General features: G+C 49.5%; 1 protein-coding gene across 1 annotated transcript; it reads right to left on the bottom strand.

Moving 5' to 3' along the window:
* Positions 1–743: 743 nt before the first annotated feature.
* Positions 744–16,238, bottom strand: CHGA (chromogranin A). The gene is made up of 8 exons (XM_009689765.2): positions 16,017–16,238; positions 15,280–15,326; positions 11,108–11,201; positions 10,607–10,675; positions 8,190–8,288; positions 5,887–6,396; positions 4,923–5,380; positions 744–1,290 (listed from the first exon to the last, which is right to left on the bottom strand). The coding sequence occupies exons 1-8, from the start codon at positions 16,060–16,062 to the stop codon at positions 1,207–1,209; spliced, it is 1,407 nt and encodes a 468-aa protein (XP_009688060.2). The 5' UTR covers positions 16,063–16,238; the 3' UTR covers positions 744–1,206.
* Positions 16,239–20,471: the final 4,233 nt, after the last annotated feature.

Here is a 20,471-nt window from a genome sequence, read left to right as displayed (position 1 = left end):
CTCTCTTCCTCTCACTGGTATACGCATAGAGCATAAAACATTATGATCACTGTTTGGAGACTTTCAGGGGCAAACTTCCCCTCAGGTACGGCCCAGAAGCGACCCAGTCCTCGGGCTGGCATTTGCCCTGGAGCCCAAAGCGGGCAGGAGCCGCTGCAGCGTTCCCGCGATGGCAGCCCATGGAGGCTCCTTGCATGAGAACGCGGGACAGCGCCTCGAGACTGGGCTTTACCTTTGGTGGAAGATGTAACGGTTGTTTTCTTTATCACTAGGCTATTTATTAGATTTTTTTTTTCTTAACTCACTCCTTTTACCCAAACAGCTTCATTTTATCAAGCACTGCCCCAGTGCATACACTTCTAAACTGCCTTCTCTCTGGCTAACCTGGCGTTAGTCTATGCATCCTGGACTTGATCCATGACTTAGGGAAACAAGTGGGATGTCTGGCTTTGAGCTGGGCTGCACAATATAGCAATAGGCCTGCTTGTCCGTACTGGGGGGTTTGGTTTCTGAGCATGGCTGTGTTTTCTGAACTGGCAGGGACAGGGCAGCCATGCTCTGGGCCTTGCGGAGACGTCCTTAATTTGGGGGCTTAGTGTTTAATACTGTCAGCAGCGCGCACAAGGAGGGAAACTCCGCTAAAATGTGTTAACAATAGACCTCCATTTCCCCCTCCTCTCTGCCTGAGACTGTACAAATCTTAGAGCGTGCAGATGATTGAGACTAAAGCTGGAAAAACAAGGGAAGGAACCCACTGCAGTTTTATTTTTCCTTAGATAATTTTTTTTTTTTTTATATAGAATATATTACAGTCAGAGTTCTCAGCTTTTAATCAAAAGATAACAAGTTATTGCAGTTTTATCCAGTGAAACTACCGGTGGAAGGAGAACATTCTAGAAAGCTGTCTTGTCTTTTTAAAAAAAAGAGAGAAAAAAAGAGAAAATACACGTGTAAGTCATACTTCTCAGCTACAGTCATCCAAGGGTACAGGTGCGAATCCGTAGTGGACAGAGGAGCATGAAATCAAAGAAGCGGAGATGGGCACGACACTACTGCGAGGACGGCAGGCCTGGCTCTGGGGAGACGGGCTTCCTAGACAAGATGCTTCTGCTCCGTCAGCATCTGGTTTAAATCAGTAAATGAAAATGCAGTGTGAAGGGATGAGCGCGGCTCTGGCTTTTGTGCCCGCGGAGAGCTGGGGAGCCTTCAGCCCCGCCTCAGTTCGTGCAGCTTGTGGGCGACTTTCTCCAGCTCTGCTTCGATGGCAGCCAGGCTCTCCAGCTCTTGGTCCTACAACGAAAGCCACCGAGACACAGGTCAGCCCAGCCAGCCCTCGGGCCGAAGGGGAACGAGTCCCGCAGCCGATGTGGAGGTGGGAGGGAGCTATGGAAACCTTGCGCCAGGCTGGCTGGCCCGGCAATGGCATGAGCGCGGATGGGCCTCACCCTGTCCCTTGGGTCCACTTTGGTTTTGAGCCCCTCTGGGACACGTGCTGTCTCCCCGCAGGCATTAGTTGATCCTGGTCTTAGGGCACGGGGTGTTAAATCACTGCAGCCGGTGATAGGGCTTTTTGCAAGAACCACAACTAACACCCTCACCCCAGTTCCCGTACGGGAAGTTATTTTTGGCTATCACTGCCAAAAAATCTAGCTGGGAGAGCCTCCCGCCAGGTTTCTCTCTCCTTCCCCGCTGCGAGTCTAAAGCGTTTGGCTGAGGCACGCCGCAGCCCCCAGCGCCCGCACCACAGGGTCCCAGCGACGTCCGCAGAGCGGTGGCGGGGGGCCCTGGGGCAGCCCTCCACACCTCGAGACATCGCAGCTGCCCCGGAGGAATTTCGGCTCTTGCAGCTCAGAGGCGTGCTGTGCAGAAAACACAAAAACTAGCCAGCTGTTCTTAATATCCCTCTACACGATCTCTGCTTCTCTCACCCTGGCGCTGAACTGTAGCCTCAAAGACTGCATAAAGGAGTCGGCGCTCATTCCCCAGCGATGAAGCACTGCAAGAGCAGCCGGTGCCGCCTCCCCAGCGGCGGCTGCGCTCGGAAATCCGGCTGCCGCCCAGCAGCGGCAGCCAGCGCCGCTGAGCCCCCGGGGCCCGACGGCTGCACGAGGCCAGGCGGGGGCACGAGCCCCCGCCGCGCTGCGCAGCCCCCCGAGGTGCGCTGGCCCGGGGGCAGCGCGCCCTCCCCGGGCTCCGGCCGAACACGGCCGGCAGCGGCACCAGCCGCCCGCTCCCCGTTTGCTGGCGGCAGGCGGGCCGCAACGAGCGGCGCGTCGACGCGCCGGCGGATCAGAGCGGGGTCACGGGCTGGGGCTGGGGCTGGGACCGGCGCCGGTGGGTCGCGCCCGCGGTGACGGCGGCAGGCGCCCGCTCCGCAGGGGGCCGTGGCGCCCGCGCGGCCGCTCCTCCCGCCGCTCCGCTGCCCGGAGGCTACGGAGAAGGGGCTTCTCCGGTGGGAAAAACAGCAACCGAGGAAGCCATCGATTTAAAAGATGGTGTTGCTCATCCCGCAGCGACCTTTCCGAAGCGGCCCTCGTGTCTCTCCGGCTGCGGCCTGAGGCTGTGTTACTTAGCACCTGCGAGCAGACTGAGCCGCCCTCACCACACGGCTCCACCTGAGCTCGGCTCTGGCGCCACAACCCCTTTCCCGCTGCCAGGCTCGCCTTGGCCGGCACTCACAGCTACCCCGGCTCACGCTTGCTGCATGTCCTGTGCTTGGCTACAGCGCAACACCAGCTCTGCGGGGTCGGGCTTAGGCCTGTCGGCCCCAAGAGCCTCTTCCCTTGCCGGCAGCGCTACGGGGGCAGCACCTCGCACGCGAGGGGGCCACGCTAGCAGCCGCCGCCGACCACCAGCCCATGCAGAGCCACTGACTTGCAGTTCATGCGGTCGGCTTGAAAAAACATGAGGTACGTAGAAAAAGCCTTTCTTCTTGTTTCTGAGCTATAAAAAATAAAAAATAACCTTCCCTCTCCCCTGACCCTTGGCTCAGCCATCCAAAAGTCTCCCTGCAGCCAAGCTGTGCGGCCAGGACAACACGGAGCTGCTCTTCCCACGGGGCTGGAGCCTGCGGCTCCCCTTCCCTCACCGCCTGCCACCCAGGGGCAGTTACTAAGGCCTCCTCCCCATCTCCCAGAAGCCCTGAGCTAGTTAAAAGAAAAAAAAAAAACTGGCTGCTACTGTAAACACAGCAATTTTAGAGATTCAGCAACTGCCTTCCCTTTCTCAGGCTGAGCCAACTGCCATGGTTGAAGCCATGCTGGGGGTGGCTGTTTTGCTGCCTGGGGCTGCAGGGAGGATTGGTGGCTCGTTCCACGCTCCGCCTCCACCAGCCCCTTGCCGCGCTGGTTTATCGCTCAGGAGGTGAGTGGCTACCTCTGCCTGTGACGTGCCAAACTGCAGCCACCCAGAGTTACACAGCAATAAATCTCTCCTGATTGCTAGCTCTGGTTGACCGCAGACAGGCTGGTATTAGTGCACCAGCCTGCCTTGCCGGCTAGTGACAGAGCTACGGCTCCAGATCGACAGACCAAGACAAAAACGCATGGGCAAGGCCCTAAATAGAAGCAGAAGGAGGAGGAGAAGGTGACGGGGTTGGGTAGCACAGCAACCCCGTTGCTTGCCAGCTCTCCCCCACACAAGCAAGCACAGAGGTGTTTGAGACATCTCTGCTCCGCAGCCCGATTCTCCTGGGGACGGCTGGGGCAGGTGCTCGTTGCCGTCTGCACCTCGTAACTCCCCCTTCGCTTTTCGGCAAGCATGATGAAGGTGAGTGGGGAAACAGTCTTTTCAGGGGAGAGATCTGGGACGGGATCAGAGGACGGCAAGGAGGCAGATGGGGCAGGCGCACTTCATCACTTGCCCATACCTTCAGCAGGTGCCTGCTGCCTCCCTGCTTGGAGGCACTGCCATGGACAGACAAGACACACTCTGCTCTTGACTTTGCTTTCAGCCATGAACTAGAGATGCCCTCACAGCTGAGGATGCCGATGAGCTACGTGTTTATTGCCCTTTGGGCTATATTTCAGTGTCCTGGAGGCAGGAGAGTTGCCACACGCAGAGCTCAGCTCACACCCTGCCCCAGCCCACTCCCAGGCAGCTGTGCGCAGCTTGCCCCGGGCCTGTCTGTCCAGCCCACTTCTCTATCCCAGCTGATCTCAAATAAATGTCAGTGCCTCGAGCTGTGCCTCATCAAAGTCTAAAGCCACCTCTCCTCTGAGGTAGCTATGGAGGTAGTCAGGTAACCCCCCAGGACCATTGTCCAAAATACAGCTGTGAGATGCTCAAGCTCCATGCACGGCCTGGATGGTCACACAGTTGGTGAGTCTGATAAAACTAGAGCTACCCCAGCTTAGCTGGCTGCCAAGGGACATGATGAGTTACTGCATAGCATCCCTTGAGGCATTAGGGAACCATGTCTGATTTTGGAAGCCTGGCTTAGATGTAGTCATACCTCTTTAAACCATTTCCTTTCCAATGCCCCAGCTTTCTTGCCCACTCCTATACCTCTGGTTTGCCTCCATAGGAGGTGTAACACTACTCACTCCATACTTGAGCCAGAGAAAGTCTTTCCTTTGACCTGAATGGACTTTAGGGCACAGGAACCTCCCCCTAGGCTACTGATGAAGCTCTGGTTACCATGTCCAGCACAGGCCAGCTGGAGGGTCCTGCCACATTTTTTTAAATTCTTTGGGGAGGAGAAGGTTTTTGCATTAGTTACTAAAATATGGAAAACAACAAAGGTGCCAACCTCAATAATATCTGAGTGTGAATACTTAGAAGGTCATAGGGCATCTCCATCAAAGTCTCACAGACTAACGATGGCTGCATAACAGCAAGGTACCATCCTACATCTCCAAGCATAATCTGGATTCCCTAGTAATAACTGGACAGGGTTTATTATTAAGGCTATGTTCACCAACCTCTGTTCTTCTGTTAGCACTGCCTTCCTCATCCTTCTTTTCGTCGGGCATGGCAGCAAGCGGAAAGCCTCCTTCACTGCTGTCCTCCTTTGAGTGACGCTTCCATGACCTTCTCACCTCTTCCTCTGGACTCCCGAAGTCATACTTGTGGGACCTGAAGGCCATTTTCATGGACCTATCTGGGTCTTCCCCACTGTCATTTTCCTCCATGCGCTTCTTTGACGTCAACTGCTTGGCCAGCTCATCCATTTTATTCCATCTCTTGGAGTCTTCCCATTCCCTGGAGGAATCCTCCTCCATTTCCTCACTTTTGATGTCCCTGGGCTGGAAGGCATCCTCTTCCACTTGCATCGCTTCATCCTCTAGGTGATGCCTTCCTCCTTTCAGTGTGTGGGGTTGCTCTTCCTCCTCCTCTGAGCTCTGCCCATCTTTGCCAAATCCCAAAGCTTCTTCATTATCTGAAAAAGCATCAAAGGCAACACTGAGAACAAGCTGTAACCTGGTTAGATGCCACCTTTGAACCAAGCCTTAGGTCTTTATTACAGAGGAAACTAATGTGATTCACAGTGGAGTTCCTGACTTACAGCAGGATGTGACATATTGCCAAGATTTCAGAAATAATCGGTCTTATGTCAGTAAGAGAGACTAGAGACAGCAGTCAAAAAATACCTAGGAAGTTCAAGAACCAGAAATGAATCATCCTAGAGTGCTATGAAAACTGGAATTGGAGAGCAGAGAGTGAGGCAACTGCAGGGCCTGTGTTACCCAGGTGTGTATGTGCCTGCACAGACAGGTGCTTGAGGGAAGTGGAGGGGGGGTCTGGGTGACTGACAGTGGGAGTATTTTTGTAAACCCTGTTGGCGCCTATTGGAATTTTTAGGCTTTAAAGCCTCTTATCGGTCTGTCTCAGGGCTCTCGGCTCTCAGCATGGGTAGGTACCAATGCAGTCATCTGAGATACGTACTGTCCTCTCCTTGCATCACCTCAGCATCCATGTCCTCCTCAGCCAAATCAAGTGACCTCTCTGCTTCAGTAGGGTCCTCCTCCACGGGAGCGTCTCCTTGCTCATCCTCCCGCTCTGTACGCCCCCCTGCTTCCTTTCTCTCCTTCCAGCCCTGCCTGGACACCTGCTCTCTCTCCTCTTCGAGCTCCAGGCTGTCACCAGTGCCCCTGGGATGCTCCTCTTCCTCCTCTCGCTGCGTCTGCTCATCCTCGCCAAAGTCTTCACTGATGTGATTGTCCAAAGCCTCTTCTCTCTGGGCACCCTCTGCGCCTCCGATCTCATTGCTCTCTGCTTCCTGCCGATCCTCCTTCTCACCAGGATGAGCTTCCCGTGGCCTGGGCTCCCTCTCCTCTAGGCTGTTTTTCTCCTCCTCTCTTGAATCTTCTCTCTCATTTTGCTGGATTTTCTCTGCTTCTAGCTCAGCCAGGGACACTGTGGGCTGCTCCTCTTCAGGGCGCTCCTGTGCCTCATCTGCAGAGTGAGGAGCAAGAACCAACACTTCTCCTCAGAGCTCATTGCACAAACAGGGAAGCCTTTGTGCTTCTTACTGAGCAATCTGCTGAACCCACCCATGGATCCATTCCTCTCTTTTAGCAAGTCACTTAAACATATGCTTGCATTTAGGCAAATCAGTGCACTCACTGATGTCTACCCTCCTGAACAGACATACAAAGTTGAAGTTAAACATATGCTGAAGTGCTTTGCTGAAACAGAATCCACATTGCCATCTATCTAGATGCCAGTAACGCACTCTTTCCCCACAGGAAACCAGATCACATATAAAGTGGAAGGATTTAGGTATGGCACTTACGTAGCTCTCTATGCACTTGAAGTACTGCACTAACATTACATCGTTAATTCTCACAACATTTTGAAGAGGGAGCCAAGCATTATTTCTAGGAGAGCCAGAGGGAGGTGGGGCCAGCTCTGTTTTTGCTAAACAACTAGTGAACAGCAATTAGGAAGAGCTTAATGGACTCTGCATATTTGCTCTTGTTCAGCAAGGAGGGTGAACTCTTTTAACATAATTAGTCATTGAAATCACTTTAAAAAAGAAACAGTGCGGGGAGAGAGGCCAAGAGCAGTGGGAAAGGAAAGGAGCAAAAAACAGGCACAAGGAAAAGGAGATAGCAGACCGCAGCAGGGCTGGGGAGCGGTTTGGGTGAGGCGACACATGGAGAGGAGGGCAGGGCGCTGCGTGTGACTGCGAATCCTTGGCAGAGCCGTGTTACTGCACTGGCTGAGGGCTGCCCAGGGAGCAACACATTGCTGCCTCTGGGCCTGGAGGGACACGGTGCCCGTGCTTCGTCTTTGTGCCGTCTCCGCACCAATGGGAGCAAGAGGTCAGGGGCTCAACTGGCCCCAGCAGGAGGGAGAGCCGGAGCTGGCCGAAGGAAAGCTCCCTGTCCTTGCCTCTTGCTTTTTCCTATGTTGGCTGCTGCGGCAGCTGTAACCATGGGAAATATTATTCCTCATCGGTTCCTCATCAGGCAGCTTTGGGCTGAAGTCGTGATGCTGTATGTGATGCTGTAGCTCAGCTAACATGCACAAGCTCCTTCCACCTGGAGCCAGGGCCTGCTAGGAGGCCTCTCTGCCAGGGATGCTGTTGCTGTGCTGGAAACCATCTCATCCCACAATGCCATCATCTCTTCCTGACACAGAAAAGGGAACAGACTGAACCAGGGAACAGGCTGAACTCTCCTTTCCGTTACACCACCTGTCTCTAGCCTGGCAGCAGAAATGTGGTGACAAGGGGAAATCACAGCTGAATGTGGTCTTTTTAGGATGCACGTATTCTCTGAGTGTGTGTGTGTGTGTGTGTGTGTGTGTGTGTGTGTGTGTGTGAATCCCAAGTTCCAACTTCACTTCAGAGACCCATAACCTAGTGTCTCGGATGCCTGGAAACAAGAGTGGTAGGAGCAGACCCCGACTGCTCTTGGGTATACCATCAGGTATTTCAGTACAGGATTTCCCTAGCTGTGACTCGTTTTAAACATTAAAAATGAGTGATGGTGTTAGCAGCAGGGTGGAAGATCTGTATCGGTTTTGTAACTTGGACATCACCAGTTGCTATAGCTCAGAAATTACATGCTTTTTAAGCTGGTAAATAAGACCAAAGCAAACACAAGGTTGCTAGCGTGTGTCAGCAACAGCATTGAAAGAAAGGCCTAAATGAAAAGCAGATGGACGTATCAAGGCTGTTAGAAAGAACATCCTTGTTTACAGCCTGACTTGGATTTTCTGAGGGTTAGGCTGACACTGACCTCTTTGCTTGTTCTTGTCAGTCTGACTTTCAAGGACTTCGGAAAGTTCATCTTCGAAACCACTGCTTTTCTTCTGTTGCTGAGTCCTCTCATTGGCACCTGTGTCAAGTAAAGAGGAGAAAGCAACATTCCCTGCTGTGTTTTAGAAAGTGGAGAGAGGAGAATAGTTCTATGTCCTTTTTAATTATATGTACATTTTCTGCAGTGTGCAAATCTGTTAATGGGTAACTAGAAGGAAAAGTGAGATTAGAGAATATGTGAATCAACTGGAAAAACAATGCTGCTGTCAAAAACATCATTTTTAGGAAAGAAGAAGATCTCTACATAGACAAGCAGGGTGGCTAGGAAAAGGGCAATATTAATGGAGAGCTAGGCATTAAGAGGTGCTGAACAGCAGCCTTCCAGACGCTGCCCCCGTATCTCTGTTGAGATGAGCAATCAGAGCCCATGTGTGTTGCTACTTGGTGATTGGGGTCCTTCTCCCAGGGCTGTGCTGCTTTCTTACCTGCTTCCCAGAGAAGTGTGGGCTCCCCCCTCCCTTTGGGAAGGAGAAGCAGCATTCATTCCCACTCTGTGGATAATGCAGGGTCCAGAGGTCCCAAACCCTACCCAGGATTATGGACCCAGCGCTAAAAACCCAGCAATCTGGAGAAAGTGTTGTCTAGAGGATACGAAGGAAGGGGGACTGCAGGTCTGAGGCTGATGGCACCACAAGCTCCAGATCAGAGCAGGGGCTCTCAGGGCCCCTGCTGTAGCTGTCCTGGCAACCAGCTGGTGTCAGGCAGCCCTATCCCGAAGGGAGCTGGAAACCAAGGTTTCCCGAAACCAAGGGCAAGAATACACCAACTTTTGGGTTGGTGTAACCCAACTCACACCTGACTTGCATCTTAATTCAAAGGAGAGAACCAGCATTGCCAGCCCAGTCCTCTCTAGCCCTGCAAGGAGCAAAGCTGAATGGTGTGTGGGCTCTCCCAGCTTGACTTAGCTCAGCTGTAGCCAACACAGAGGAGACCAAGGAAAACATCTGAAAATTTTGTTTTTCTTTTAGGCTACAGGACAATCACTGATCTATAGGTATATACTGGTAACTCGATCTGTAGATCAGAGATCGTGTTACCCAGGACAGGATGGTGTGATGGGCTCAAGGCAAGGAAAGAGGTGAGCAAGATGCACCTTTATTACACTTAAACAAGCCTCATCACATAGACTTCACTGCCGCATGTGGCACAGCATGTCTGATTAATTTAGCCGAGAGCTCCCCCTTACCTCCTCCAGGGTGCCTGGGCAATGGGATCCCAGGGCATGGACCCAGGTTTCTCTCTTCTGGATTTTCACAGCATTCATGGAGCTGGTCTGGGGTTATGGCCCTGCTGTTCCCTCCACCAATGGGACTTGGCCAGTGGCCAGTTTTTGCTTTGGGACCTGCATGGGGCTGTTACCTCTCTCCTAATCTGTACCTCCTGCATTTTCCGTCTCCCTTTTCCTTGTTGCCTCTATGGTGTGCCTGCTCTGAAATCTGTCTGGTGGCACTGCCTCCAAGCCATCCTGGCTGCCATGCCATGTAGGAGCAGGGCACGGTGATGCCCTGCCAAGGGAAAGCCACCAGCTGGGGACTTCCAAGGTGAAAGGAATGAAGAAGAGCCACAGCTGCTCTCCCTGCAGCCTGGAAAGAGTTGTGCTGCAGCCCTCACTGACCATGCAGGGCAGAAAGACCTGCACCAGCTTTGAACTAGCCTCACCTAGGAACCACTAATGAGCTCTGGAGATCTGGGCTCCTCGGGGTAGCTCCTTTTCCCCTTTCTGCATCCTTTGCACAGCTCCTAACCACTGCTACTCCCACACTACCTTGCAGTGAGGGGCCCACACATCTCCAGAGCAAAGGAACCTGAACTTGACCCAAGGAAGTCAACAGGAAAATCCCCATCAGCTCAAGGAAGCTTTGACCTGGGTGGGGGCTTGTAGGTGCAAATCCCACTCCAGGCTCAGTGGCACTTCACTTCTGCCCCACCAACTTCTAGTTCTAGACTCCAGCAAAACAAACAGGGAAGATTTTCTTGTCTTTTATTCTAGTTCAGGAGCTGGTGGTTTTTTGTTGAATTAAGCTTCAGCGTTTCCCTTTAGGGTTCTCCCACCCCAAAATAGGCATACTCTCTAGGAAAACTCTACACAGCCAATAAGTTACACTGAAGCTGATTAAATCGTTGGGTATGTATTGGAATTATTATAAGCAAAATTCCTCCACTCCCCCAGCTTCTCTACTGGCAATCCTGGATCTAGAGTAAAATTCTCAGTTTATGTACGTTCCCTAGGACGCATTTGTATGACCCCAAACTAATGTAGAATTAAAGGAAAAAAACTGTGCAAGGGGCCCCAATAGACTAACCCCCTCTTCCCAAATAACTATGTTGAAACTATACCTTGAACAGCAATTTCCTGAAGCTCCTTCAGTAAATTTTGGTGTCGAAGGATAGAAATGATTCGTTCATCTGCAACAGGGGAGACCTGGTGAAAAAAACAGAAGAACCCAAAACCCCACTTGCCCCTTTTTTTGCTCTTTTCTCTCCACTTGGATGATTTGCTGCCACATCTTTTAACTGCAGGTAAGAGCATAAGAGCTCCCATGAAGACCAGGCTTCATGTCACCAGTACCTTCCACAGCTGTGGAGCCAGCAGCGCAGGCCTGTCTGCAGGGTGCATTGTCTGGGCTGAGCAGCGGCTCTGTTCCTGCTTCTTCACCCCACCGGTACAGCCTGGTGGGGTGGCCATGAGGAAGGTAATTGTGGCGGGGAGCCCTTCCAGTGCCCAGAGCATGCATCAGACTGGGTACAGCAGGGCAGGCTCAGCCCCGACTTGTGTCCCTGCCAGACCTGCTCTCACTGATACCCAGCATTCAATCTGAAAGATCCTCTCCTCTGTACCTCCTCTGAGGGTTTCTAGGCATTCCTCACTGATTGGCAGGGGGTTTGGCTTGGATAAAGTATCAGAGATGACCTCTACAATGCACTTCATCACCTAGAAAGAGACAAAGATACGGATTAAAACACTTTACTTTTTCTTTTTTTCTTAAATCTATTTATTACTAAGGCTAAAACGGAGAAGATGATGGCACAGGTCCTCTTCCTTTTCCAGTCTAACTGGAGTCGAATGTTTGGTTCTGCATGTTACCTAGCACAGGAACAGAAGGTACTTCACAAAGCTGGTAAGTGAGGAAATACACGTGGCAATGGAAAGGGCTCTTTCAGCATGATGCACTGTTCAGCTGAGGAACTCACTGCTGCAGGACATCACCAAGGCTGTGCACATCAAGAGATTAAAGCGAAACTGGGAATATACACAGGGAATTCAGAACTATCCTCTTTTAAGGCAATGTTTCTCAATCTGCAGCTAATAAAAGGGCTCAGCAGGAGGCTGTAGGGAGCAATAAGTGACTATAGCTCTTAAAAAGGTGACCCTGAAACCCTGCCGGTTATTTGAGGCCTCAAGTGGGCATGCTAGAGAGACTGCAGCCAGACATGATGGGTGAGGAGAGGTAAATCATATTTTCAAACACTATCCAGAAATAGTGCTCTCAAGCCCTAAGCAAGGACATTCTGGAGAAGTCGTCAACCTTGTGCTTGAGTGTTCAAGCCATCTATTGTAGCCCAGAAGAGCTGTATGCAGAGGCAGCTTTTCACTTCTGAAAGTGAAGAAATTCCTAGACTTTCCTCCGAAGCATCTGCTGCTGCTTGAGGCAGCTTCCCAGACACAATGAACTCTAGGCCTGCCCTTTCCAGCATTTCTTTTCCTCAAGTAAAATGAGAAGATCTGGCTCCATTTTATTTTTTAGTTTGTCACCCTGCACTGAGATTACAGGCCTAACTCGTTGCCCATGCAACTACGTCACCACTGATCCCTCAGCGATTGTCTAATGCTATACAGATGTGGTAGGTAAATCAAAGTCACAGACTCAAAGGCAAGGTGGCACCCTTGCCAGGGGTGAAGACACCTTCTTCACACAAAGACGCATCAGCAAGACCCCTGCTGTGTGATCGTGGTAGACCCAAATGGTCACACAGGTGAGAGAAAGCAGCATTTTTTGCAGTCCGGCACTGGTTAATAGTGCAGGAATCTGGCTGCCCAATTCAAAAGGATCGTTATTTATAGAGAAGCCTGTCTGAGCCTGCTGGGCTCAGAATGTCTGTTGAAAAAGCGAGGCTAAATTAAAAAAAAAAAAAAAATTAAGCCTTGGGAGGCAAAAAATTCACTACTGAACTACTTTCTTCTGATGATTTCTGCAGATAGCCTTAAGAGTCCTGCCCTCTCACAAGGTGCCGTTCTTGGGAGAGCAAAACACTGCAGCTGCAGTACAAATTAAACACAAGTCAGCAATTTCCAGTCACCTACAATGCTGCTCATTCAAGCAATTGGATCTATTCATTCATCAGCTAGAATGGGCAATTTTTCACCCTGTGTAAGGAGGGAGTTCCTTTCAGCCATTGCTTTTGCATATTACAGCCCTTAAATTATTTCCTCTTAACTACTTACGCATTTTGAGGAGATTGCCTACTGGGTTAAAAATGTTACAGGAAAGATCTGACAAAATGAAAGCAGAGAAATTTCCTCTGTATCATTTTCCTATACCGTGAACAATCCATGAAGTTTGATTTTAGATGACTTAGAGTACCTCTCACCCATTAAACAGAACAAAACATAGATTCTGATACTTCTCTTCCACTTCTTCCAAACTCTGGAACCCCTTATCGCAGGAGTAGTCAAAGCAGCCTCAGAAGTAAGTACTTTCTCAGCACAAGTATGAAGAAATAAGAAACTGATACGAAGAAACACTCCAGACAAGCATTCTGGAAACCCCTAACGCTGTCCGTACACAGAGAAACACATCAGTCACCACAGAAATATGGTCAACTCTATGGACGAACTTTGCAACTATTAATGAAGTGAATAGTGCAGTTACTCCAACCACACTCTTTGACTTTTTATAAAAGTAAATCTTGCAGAGTGAGGCTTCACAAGGTCGTGAAATAATAACCTAAACCAGGAAATGAAAGAGATCCTCTCCAAACGAATGTAATCAAGCCACTGCAGAAACTCAGACTGGAATTCTGCCATAGCTATCATCTAAGTATGAGCATGTAACTAGATCCATAAGAGCTGGTCATACTGTCCCTGCATGGAAAAGAAATCTGCAGAGGATCGTGTCCTTACAAGGATACACTTCACCGTGTTTGAGCTCCACCATGCCCAGGCCCTTCTGAAATCTAGGCTCACAAATGGGAAATAATGTCCCTGGAGAACAACAGTGGGTGTATGCCAGAGAGGTTTTAAGTGCTTTGGTTATGGTCGGGCTTCCTGCGGAAAGCCCTTGGCATTAGGAAAGCCTGTTTAGCTGCCTAAGAACAGCCTGCAGGTGCTGACTTCCCATTCCATGGCCCTGAGCCATCCACAAATGCTGAGGGCACAAGGCATGTCTAAAGCAGCATGGTAGGTAGGGAGAGCTGCAGTGCTGTGCCATACCCATGTGATGAGCTTCCTGCCCTGATCTGTCCCATTTCCTTCACTGAAATGCTCTATGTCTCAGAGGAGGGTGAAGGTGGAAAAGCCCTAAGGGCTCCTTTTAGCTCCAGCAACATTCAAAGGGAAGGTGTACTTTGATTTTGCTCTGAACTAGACCAGTGCAGGACCCAGAGGGGAAACAGGCTTGAGAAAGATCCAGCTTTGGTGGAAGGATTTCCACAGAGTTGCAGCAGCTTCCGCAAAAGCTGAATGTGGCTTGCTGGAAAGTACCATGTCTTGCAAATTATGCATTTTGGGAAAAAGATCTCACAAGGAAAGTTGTGAGCTTAATGGATTTTCCCACCAGATGCCCAAAGAGCATTCCACTAGCACAACCGATCTGAAGGGACAGGTGCCCTGAGCCCTCTTTTTCAGTAAAGTGACCCAGCCACTGGCCTCCCCACAGCCTGAAGCAGCCACCCAGTGCTGCCATGCTGCCTGAGTGCTCACAGCTCAGCCCCAGCAGGGCTAAGCAGGCTAAAGCTGTAACAGAGCAACAGCTCTCCAGGCCCAAGTGTGTCTGACAGAGACGGGGAGGCCTTTCTCAAGGCACTTACCCTCTAGGTAGCAATGAGCAGAGACACTGCATACAATGGAGCCTGTGCTGAGAGTGACATGAATGTGTCCTCCCCTACTGCTGCCTGGGGAAAAGCCTTTTGTGGTTAGATAATTTCAGGCAACAAAGAGGTTCAAGAAGCAGGGAAAGGAGGGCTGGTGTTTGCTTTCCGGACAGTAATTTCTGTAGAAGTCTTAATTAGGCACTAGAGAGATTGACGCATCTGAAAGGCTATAGGCATTACAGTATCAGGAGGGGGTTTCTGTCACAGATCAACACAGACAAACACACTTATCCAATCTTTTAGCTGCCAAAAGCCAGTTGAGTGTGTGCACACTTGTGAAGAGCAGCTATGAATGTCAGAGATATACACAGACATATACACAGAAGCCTGTAGTAGAAGGCTGGAAAGGTCAGCCAAGTCACGCACTGCGAAAATCCATTGAGACAGGATGAGTGATAGCAGAGAACAAATTAGCAACCTGAGAGTAGCTTGTGTCTATTTTTCAGGAACATGCATTTTTAAGTAACACATACACCCCAAAACACACACATTTCCAGCAGTGCCCTTTCCTGAATCACATTTCCTCCCTCTCCCCTGACTGACTCACCTCCTGTGGGAAGCTTAGAAAAGCTGAAAGTAGGAGGACTAGAGAGGGTCATGCCCAATCTTCATCCCCAATCTCACTATGCTCTGAACAAGCTTGTTTAGCACCTCTGGGAATTCCTGAAGGACTCCACTCCTGGCCACAGAGTAGCGTGCACAACAGTGGATGCATAAAGGGTAAATCTTGGCAAGGAGGGAGATGCAGAGAACAGATCCTGCTGAAGGGAAATCTCTTGCAAATCCCCCCCTCAGCTGTCACTTCCTATGGAGCTTTTCAGTATGAGCAGCCAAGAGCCAGGCCAGCTAGGTGGAGGCTCAACATCACATCCCTCAACTTCCCCCCCACCCCTATACATCCACCACCAGCTCCTCCTTACCTTAGTGTCCCCTTTATTCATGTTGTTTGTCACTGGAAGGGAGATGGCTGTAAAATGTAGGGAGGGCAAAAGGAAAGAACTTGTTATTTGGCCTCCTCCAGGAGACAAGCAGAGAAATCCCTCCCTGATAAAATGGGAACAGAGAAGAGGGATGTCCAGCCCTAATGGAAATGGTCCCTGGGGATGTGGGCTCCGTGTCCCCCTTTGAGAGAGGGAAGGGAAGGGAAGGGAAGGGAAGGGAAGGGAAGGGAAGGGAAGGGAAAGGAAGGGAAGGGAAGGGAAGGGAAGGGAAGGGAAGGGAAGGGAAGGGAAGGGAAGGGAAGGGAAGGGAAGGGAAGGGAAGGGAAGGGAAGGGAAGGGAAGGGACGGGAAGGGACGGGAAGGGAAGGGAAGGGAAGGGAAGGGAAGGGAAGGGAAGGGAAGGGAAGGGACGGGAAGGGAAGGGACGGGAAGGGAAGGGACGGGAAGGGAAAGGAAGGGAAGGGAAGGGAAGGGAAGGGGAGGCGAGGCGAGGCGAGGCGAGGCGAGGCGAGGCGAGGGGCAGGTGCCCCGGCGGGCAGTGGCCGGGCTGGTGGCGCCGGTCCCCTGCCGCTCTCAGCAGTGACCTTGCGGCGGGCGCTGTCCGCGGTGCTGAAGCGGCCGCGGCGGGTTGGGAGCTGAGCCGGCCGGCGGTGTCCGCGGTGCTGTGCGGTCTCGGAGGGCGTGGGGGGACGGACCCCAGCCCCAGCCCCACTTACCCGGCACGGCCAGGAGCAGGAGGGCGAGCAGTCCCGGGCCGCTCATGGTTGCTCTGGGGGTGGAGGGAGGGAGGCAGGTGCAGACGATGAGTCTGGCCCTGGCGTGGGGGGTTCCAAGAGAGAGGTGCTGGTGGAGATCAGCTCTGTGCGTGTCTATGCCAATGCCTTGGCTGAAGATCCTAGCTGGGGCACTGCAGCAACCGGCTCGTTTATATATCCCAGCCCCTCGGAAATGGCGTCAGGAGGAAGCCACCTCCTCCTCTCTCCCCGCCCTAACCCTGCACAATGCCTGCCCATTAGCATCCACTACCAATCAGGTACTGCAGGAGTGGCCACACACCAGAAGCCCCCGATCCCCTTGGCTGCAGGGACTGGCCGGGCAATGGGCTCCAGTAAATGTCAAGGTGTCAAACTCCACCTGCTTCATCTTCTCACACCCAGCATGGTGTAGCATGGTGTAGGATGGTTGTGAGGGATGTTTTCAGAAAAGAGATTAGGGTGGACTACACCTCACTCAACACTGGCCATCTACAAGGACCCTTGTGTATGTGCCATCTGGGTATCCACCAGTAGACAACTGTGAAAGACAGTCACTTGATGTACCCTAGCCAGTATAGCCACCTATAAATGGATTTGCCCTCTAGGGCTCCCCTTTTCTTTTGCTGAGCACAGAAAGAACCTAGACAAATATCTTAAAAGTAGATGTTGAAATTTTTAGATAACTGTTAGATGCCTCAACAGAAGGCAGGCAGGCCTGCAAGACTGGTCAAGAGCCGGAGAACTGGTTACCATACAACCAGTTTGCCAATACCAATGATTGGTCCCAGCTTTTTATGAAAGAAACTTGAAGCGGTGCTGAGAGCATTTGAAGGCAAAGAGCAGAACTTGTCAGGTCTGTTGCTCAGCTATTGTGACTCTACAAGCAAATTTTAACAGGTTGCTATCTTTTGTTCAATGAGTTCATAATGACCTATAACATCACACTACACCCCACTGCTAAGCCCTCCAAAGTTGAAGTAACCACGACTATCTCATCACTGATTTCCATTGGCAAGGAAGAGAGAGGAAGTATCAAAATGTACCATTCTCTTAGTCACAGGCATTTCCATACTCTTCACAAAATAGCTGTCTACTTTTTAGATGCAGCAGCCACCAGGGCAATCCACAGAAATCCCTTTTGAAAGTGACTGTAACGCTTCTTTAGGACAAGTTCAGTGGAATTTTACTCCTTCTAATGTGCAACTCTGCTGCCCATTGTTGCTATTAAGCTGGGGAGATTATTACCGCTAAAGCTGTTTCAGAGGTCACAAGAGCCAGGGACTTATACCAGAAAACAAAACTCAGAAATAACATACCATCCTTCTCCATCCTGCCCTATTGTTAAGCCATTGGAGAGCTCTACACCCAAGGATCAGAGAGAACGAATTTGTTTTAAGATGACAAGAACTTTTCCATGAGACCAAGGAATACAGATTGCATTGTAGGTTTCCACCTTCTCTTTCCATATGCACATGAAAATGTGCTCCCAAATGCACTCTCAAATGGCCTCCAGTTTCTATCTGCTTTAAATTCATGCCTCAGAAGACAAATGTGGATTGCAAAAGCCCACTCGTAAAAAATCAAAGCTCCCCATGTCTGTTGCATTTTCTATTTAATAGTAGCAAAAAGCTGGAAGTAGATTGATCCTCTGAGCAGTGCTTTGTGCATGATATTGATTGATGGTAAAATGTTTACGAGACCATGAAACGAACACCCACGACAGTTCTTGTTGCATGTGAAATCTGCACCCTCCAAGAACAATAGGTATCCCTTCTTTTTGTTTTTCAGGTTGTTGGATTTTTTTTGTTTAGTCGTATACAATGGCCTTTTACTTCTTCAGGGTACACCACAGCATTTTAGTCTCTGAGCCTGCAATACTGAACATTATTGAGCTTGTTAATTCCTATGTATGCCTAACAAAGTAAAAACAGATTGATCTGTTTATCAAGTTATGTTTACCTAGTCAATATTTACGTATCCTTACAGATAAATGTTGATCTTATTAGGGCTATAGATTAGCTTACTTCTAATCTAGTTGCTTACAGGAAACGCTTTTCTTCCCTGAGGCCCCTTCTTAGAAATGTAGCAGAATATGCAGTGCGCATGACTATATATTTTCCTCCCTTTCTCAAGGTGTGGTCTTGCATCCACTGAAGTCCATTGCAATAGAGGAACTAAATGTTTTCCAGGTATGACATTCATTCTCCCATTGTAGTAGCATATGATGGGTGATGAATTTTTCTATTTTTTACCCTAGGGAGATGGATATGAAACTGTTAATCCAGCAATCAGTACTTCTGCTATCAGAATTTGTCTCATTAGGCACAGCTATATTAGGAACTGTCAAAGTAAAACATGTCAGGAGAAGATTTATGTCAAAGAGCAAAAGTGATCAAATGAGAATGTGAAAAGTATTCTGCCACTCTGAGAAAGGCAATTGCAAAAACAGACTTCAAGGTAAGAGAGGGTTTTTGAGTCTCTGAAGCAGTTTGTGTTTTAGTATGCGGAGGACAGGAGTAAATTCTCAGTGTCTGGCAAAGTGATGATGGTGGGCATTTCCTACCACTTCCATTCTTATAAATAAGCTACTTACGCCTGTAGAGATCAATTCCTTTTTCTTCATAACTATCCAGTTTCTAGTGCATGGAGTGTGAGGAGAATGGGGAGATCCACATGCCACTACACAATCTGCAGTTATTAACATAATATGGACAGGGAGAGGAATTATTCTGACGAGAAAAAGGTGGTGGCATTTGCCCTCCTACCCTGAAATCTTACTTGAGAAGAAGGGAATGTCCAGATGAATAGGAGTAACAGTGCTGTGGCATCACCCATGCTCTGAGCTGAGCAAACTCAAGCCAGGGTCAGTATGAAAGCTATAGGGATGTATTAACCTCTTCCTATGCACAAGTACATATGCTCAAGAGATCATGTGGCTCAAATGCTATTCCTGTTCAACATATAAAAGCCACAATTTTTATTTCAGAATTTAGGAAATAAAACCAAGGGATCTGGGGTATGGCTCTGAGCTTGCTGTGAGAGCTTCCTTCTCTAATTTCTCAGCTGAAATTGAATTGACCCTTTACAGTGCATGGAAACACTCAAGCTGCTTTTCAGATTTCTTTGATTTTACAGCCCTGGGAACTGCGGCAGAGAAAGATAAAAAGTGTCATTTTTGCAAAGATATCAGAAAGGCTTGAAGCCAAGGCACAGCTACTACCCGCGCCCTAACCAAAAAAGTACACTAGGCAAAAAACTAGCAACAATTAACTTCTTGCTTACAAAACCAATTGATAAAGATGGAAATGGGTTGACTGAAAGCCTGGCTGTAAGCTCACTGCCAAATTAGTGGCAAGATCTATTGAAAAAGCCACATTATACCTTTGTCTCTGTCCCACATGTTAATTGATCTTCCATTCTCACCTCTCAGTTCCCAGTACAAGCCATGCTAGTCTGTCTGTACACAGAAAAGAGCTTCAAAGCTCGGATTGCTGTTGCAAATATCCAGCGACGCTGTTAAAAGGCAGTCTTTTCTTTTCTTTTTCAGGTCAGAAGCAAATTGATGTTGACTTGCTTTGATTTTCTTAGTCTAGACTGTGCTTGCACCAACATGGAATTAATTGATTTTCCTGTTCCAAAGTTGCTTACGTATCATGAAAAAAACATAACATTGTGCCCAATCCTGACTGTGGCTACTGCTCTACCTGGGCACGTCCATTCCTGTCTGATATGCACAGCTCTTATAGGGGCAGGTGGAGTATGTCCACAGTTGGGAGAAGAGATTTCTCCCTAGCAGTCTCAGAATACTGCCTGGGCACCACTGCAAAGAGCATGGAACCCAGTATATTTTTTCTAAATACTATTTAATCCCCAACCCAGAAAATGTTATGCACTTCCATAAGGTTTGGTCTGGTCACCTAGGACATATGGAAAGCCAGACTGATTCCTGTGAGCACCACGGAGTAGTAAGTAATGGTGAGAGACACAGATCATTGTGAACTGATGGCCACTGCCTGTGGAGATGGAGGTTCTCTCAAAGGCTCTGACCAGAAAGGTCTATAACAGCCTCCTCCAGAAATTACCAGTTATTCCCATGGCTGCGGCTTTTTTTCACTTTTGACAACAAACTCTGCGTCATGATCACATACGTATTAAGTATCCCAATACAATTTTGTTAAGTTCTAGAATGGTCTAAAACAAATTCATAGGAAGAGCACTGATATTGCCTAATGTTTACTTACCTCTAAAATGAGAGATAGATAGTCCTATTTATTGCCCTGCAGGCACTAACGTAGTTTATGGGAGTTAGTGATGGCAAATAAGCACTAGGGTTTTTAATTAAGAGGTTGGATTGTTTTGGTGGGGTTTTTTTTGTTTTTAATACAAGGAGGAAGTCTTTATTTTAAATTGAAAAGG

This window comes from Struthio camelus, chromosome 5 (assembly GCF_040807025.1).
Source record: "Struthio camelus isolate bStrCam1 chromosome 5, bStrCam1.hap1, whole genome shotgun sequence".
Classification (NCBI taxonomy): Eukaryota; Metazoa; Chordata; class Aves; order Struthioniformes; family Struthionidae; genus Struthio; species Struthio camelus.
The sequence above is the reverse complement of the archived record's forward strand: the minus strand, read 5'-3'. Positions and strand labels throughout refer to the sequence as shown.

What these genes read in the sequence shown, in the direction of transcription:
- CHGA (XM_009689765.2), bottom strand. Translation starts at nt 16,062, where the DNA reads ATGAGCGGCCCGGGACTGCTCGCCCTCCTGCTCCTGGCCGTGCCGG. An exon ending in CCTGCTCCTGGCCGTGCCGG is followed by an intron (nt 15,327 to 16,016) that starts GTAAGTGGGGCT and finishes TACATTTTACAG; the next exon opens with CCATCTCCCTTCCAGTGACA. An exon ending in GGTGATGCAAGGAGAGGACA is followed by an intron (nt 5,381 to 5,886) that starts GTACGTATCTCA and finishes ATGCTTTTTCAG; the next exon opens with ATAATGAAGAAGCTTTGGGA.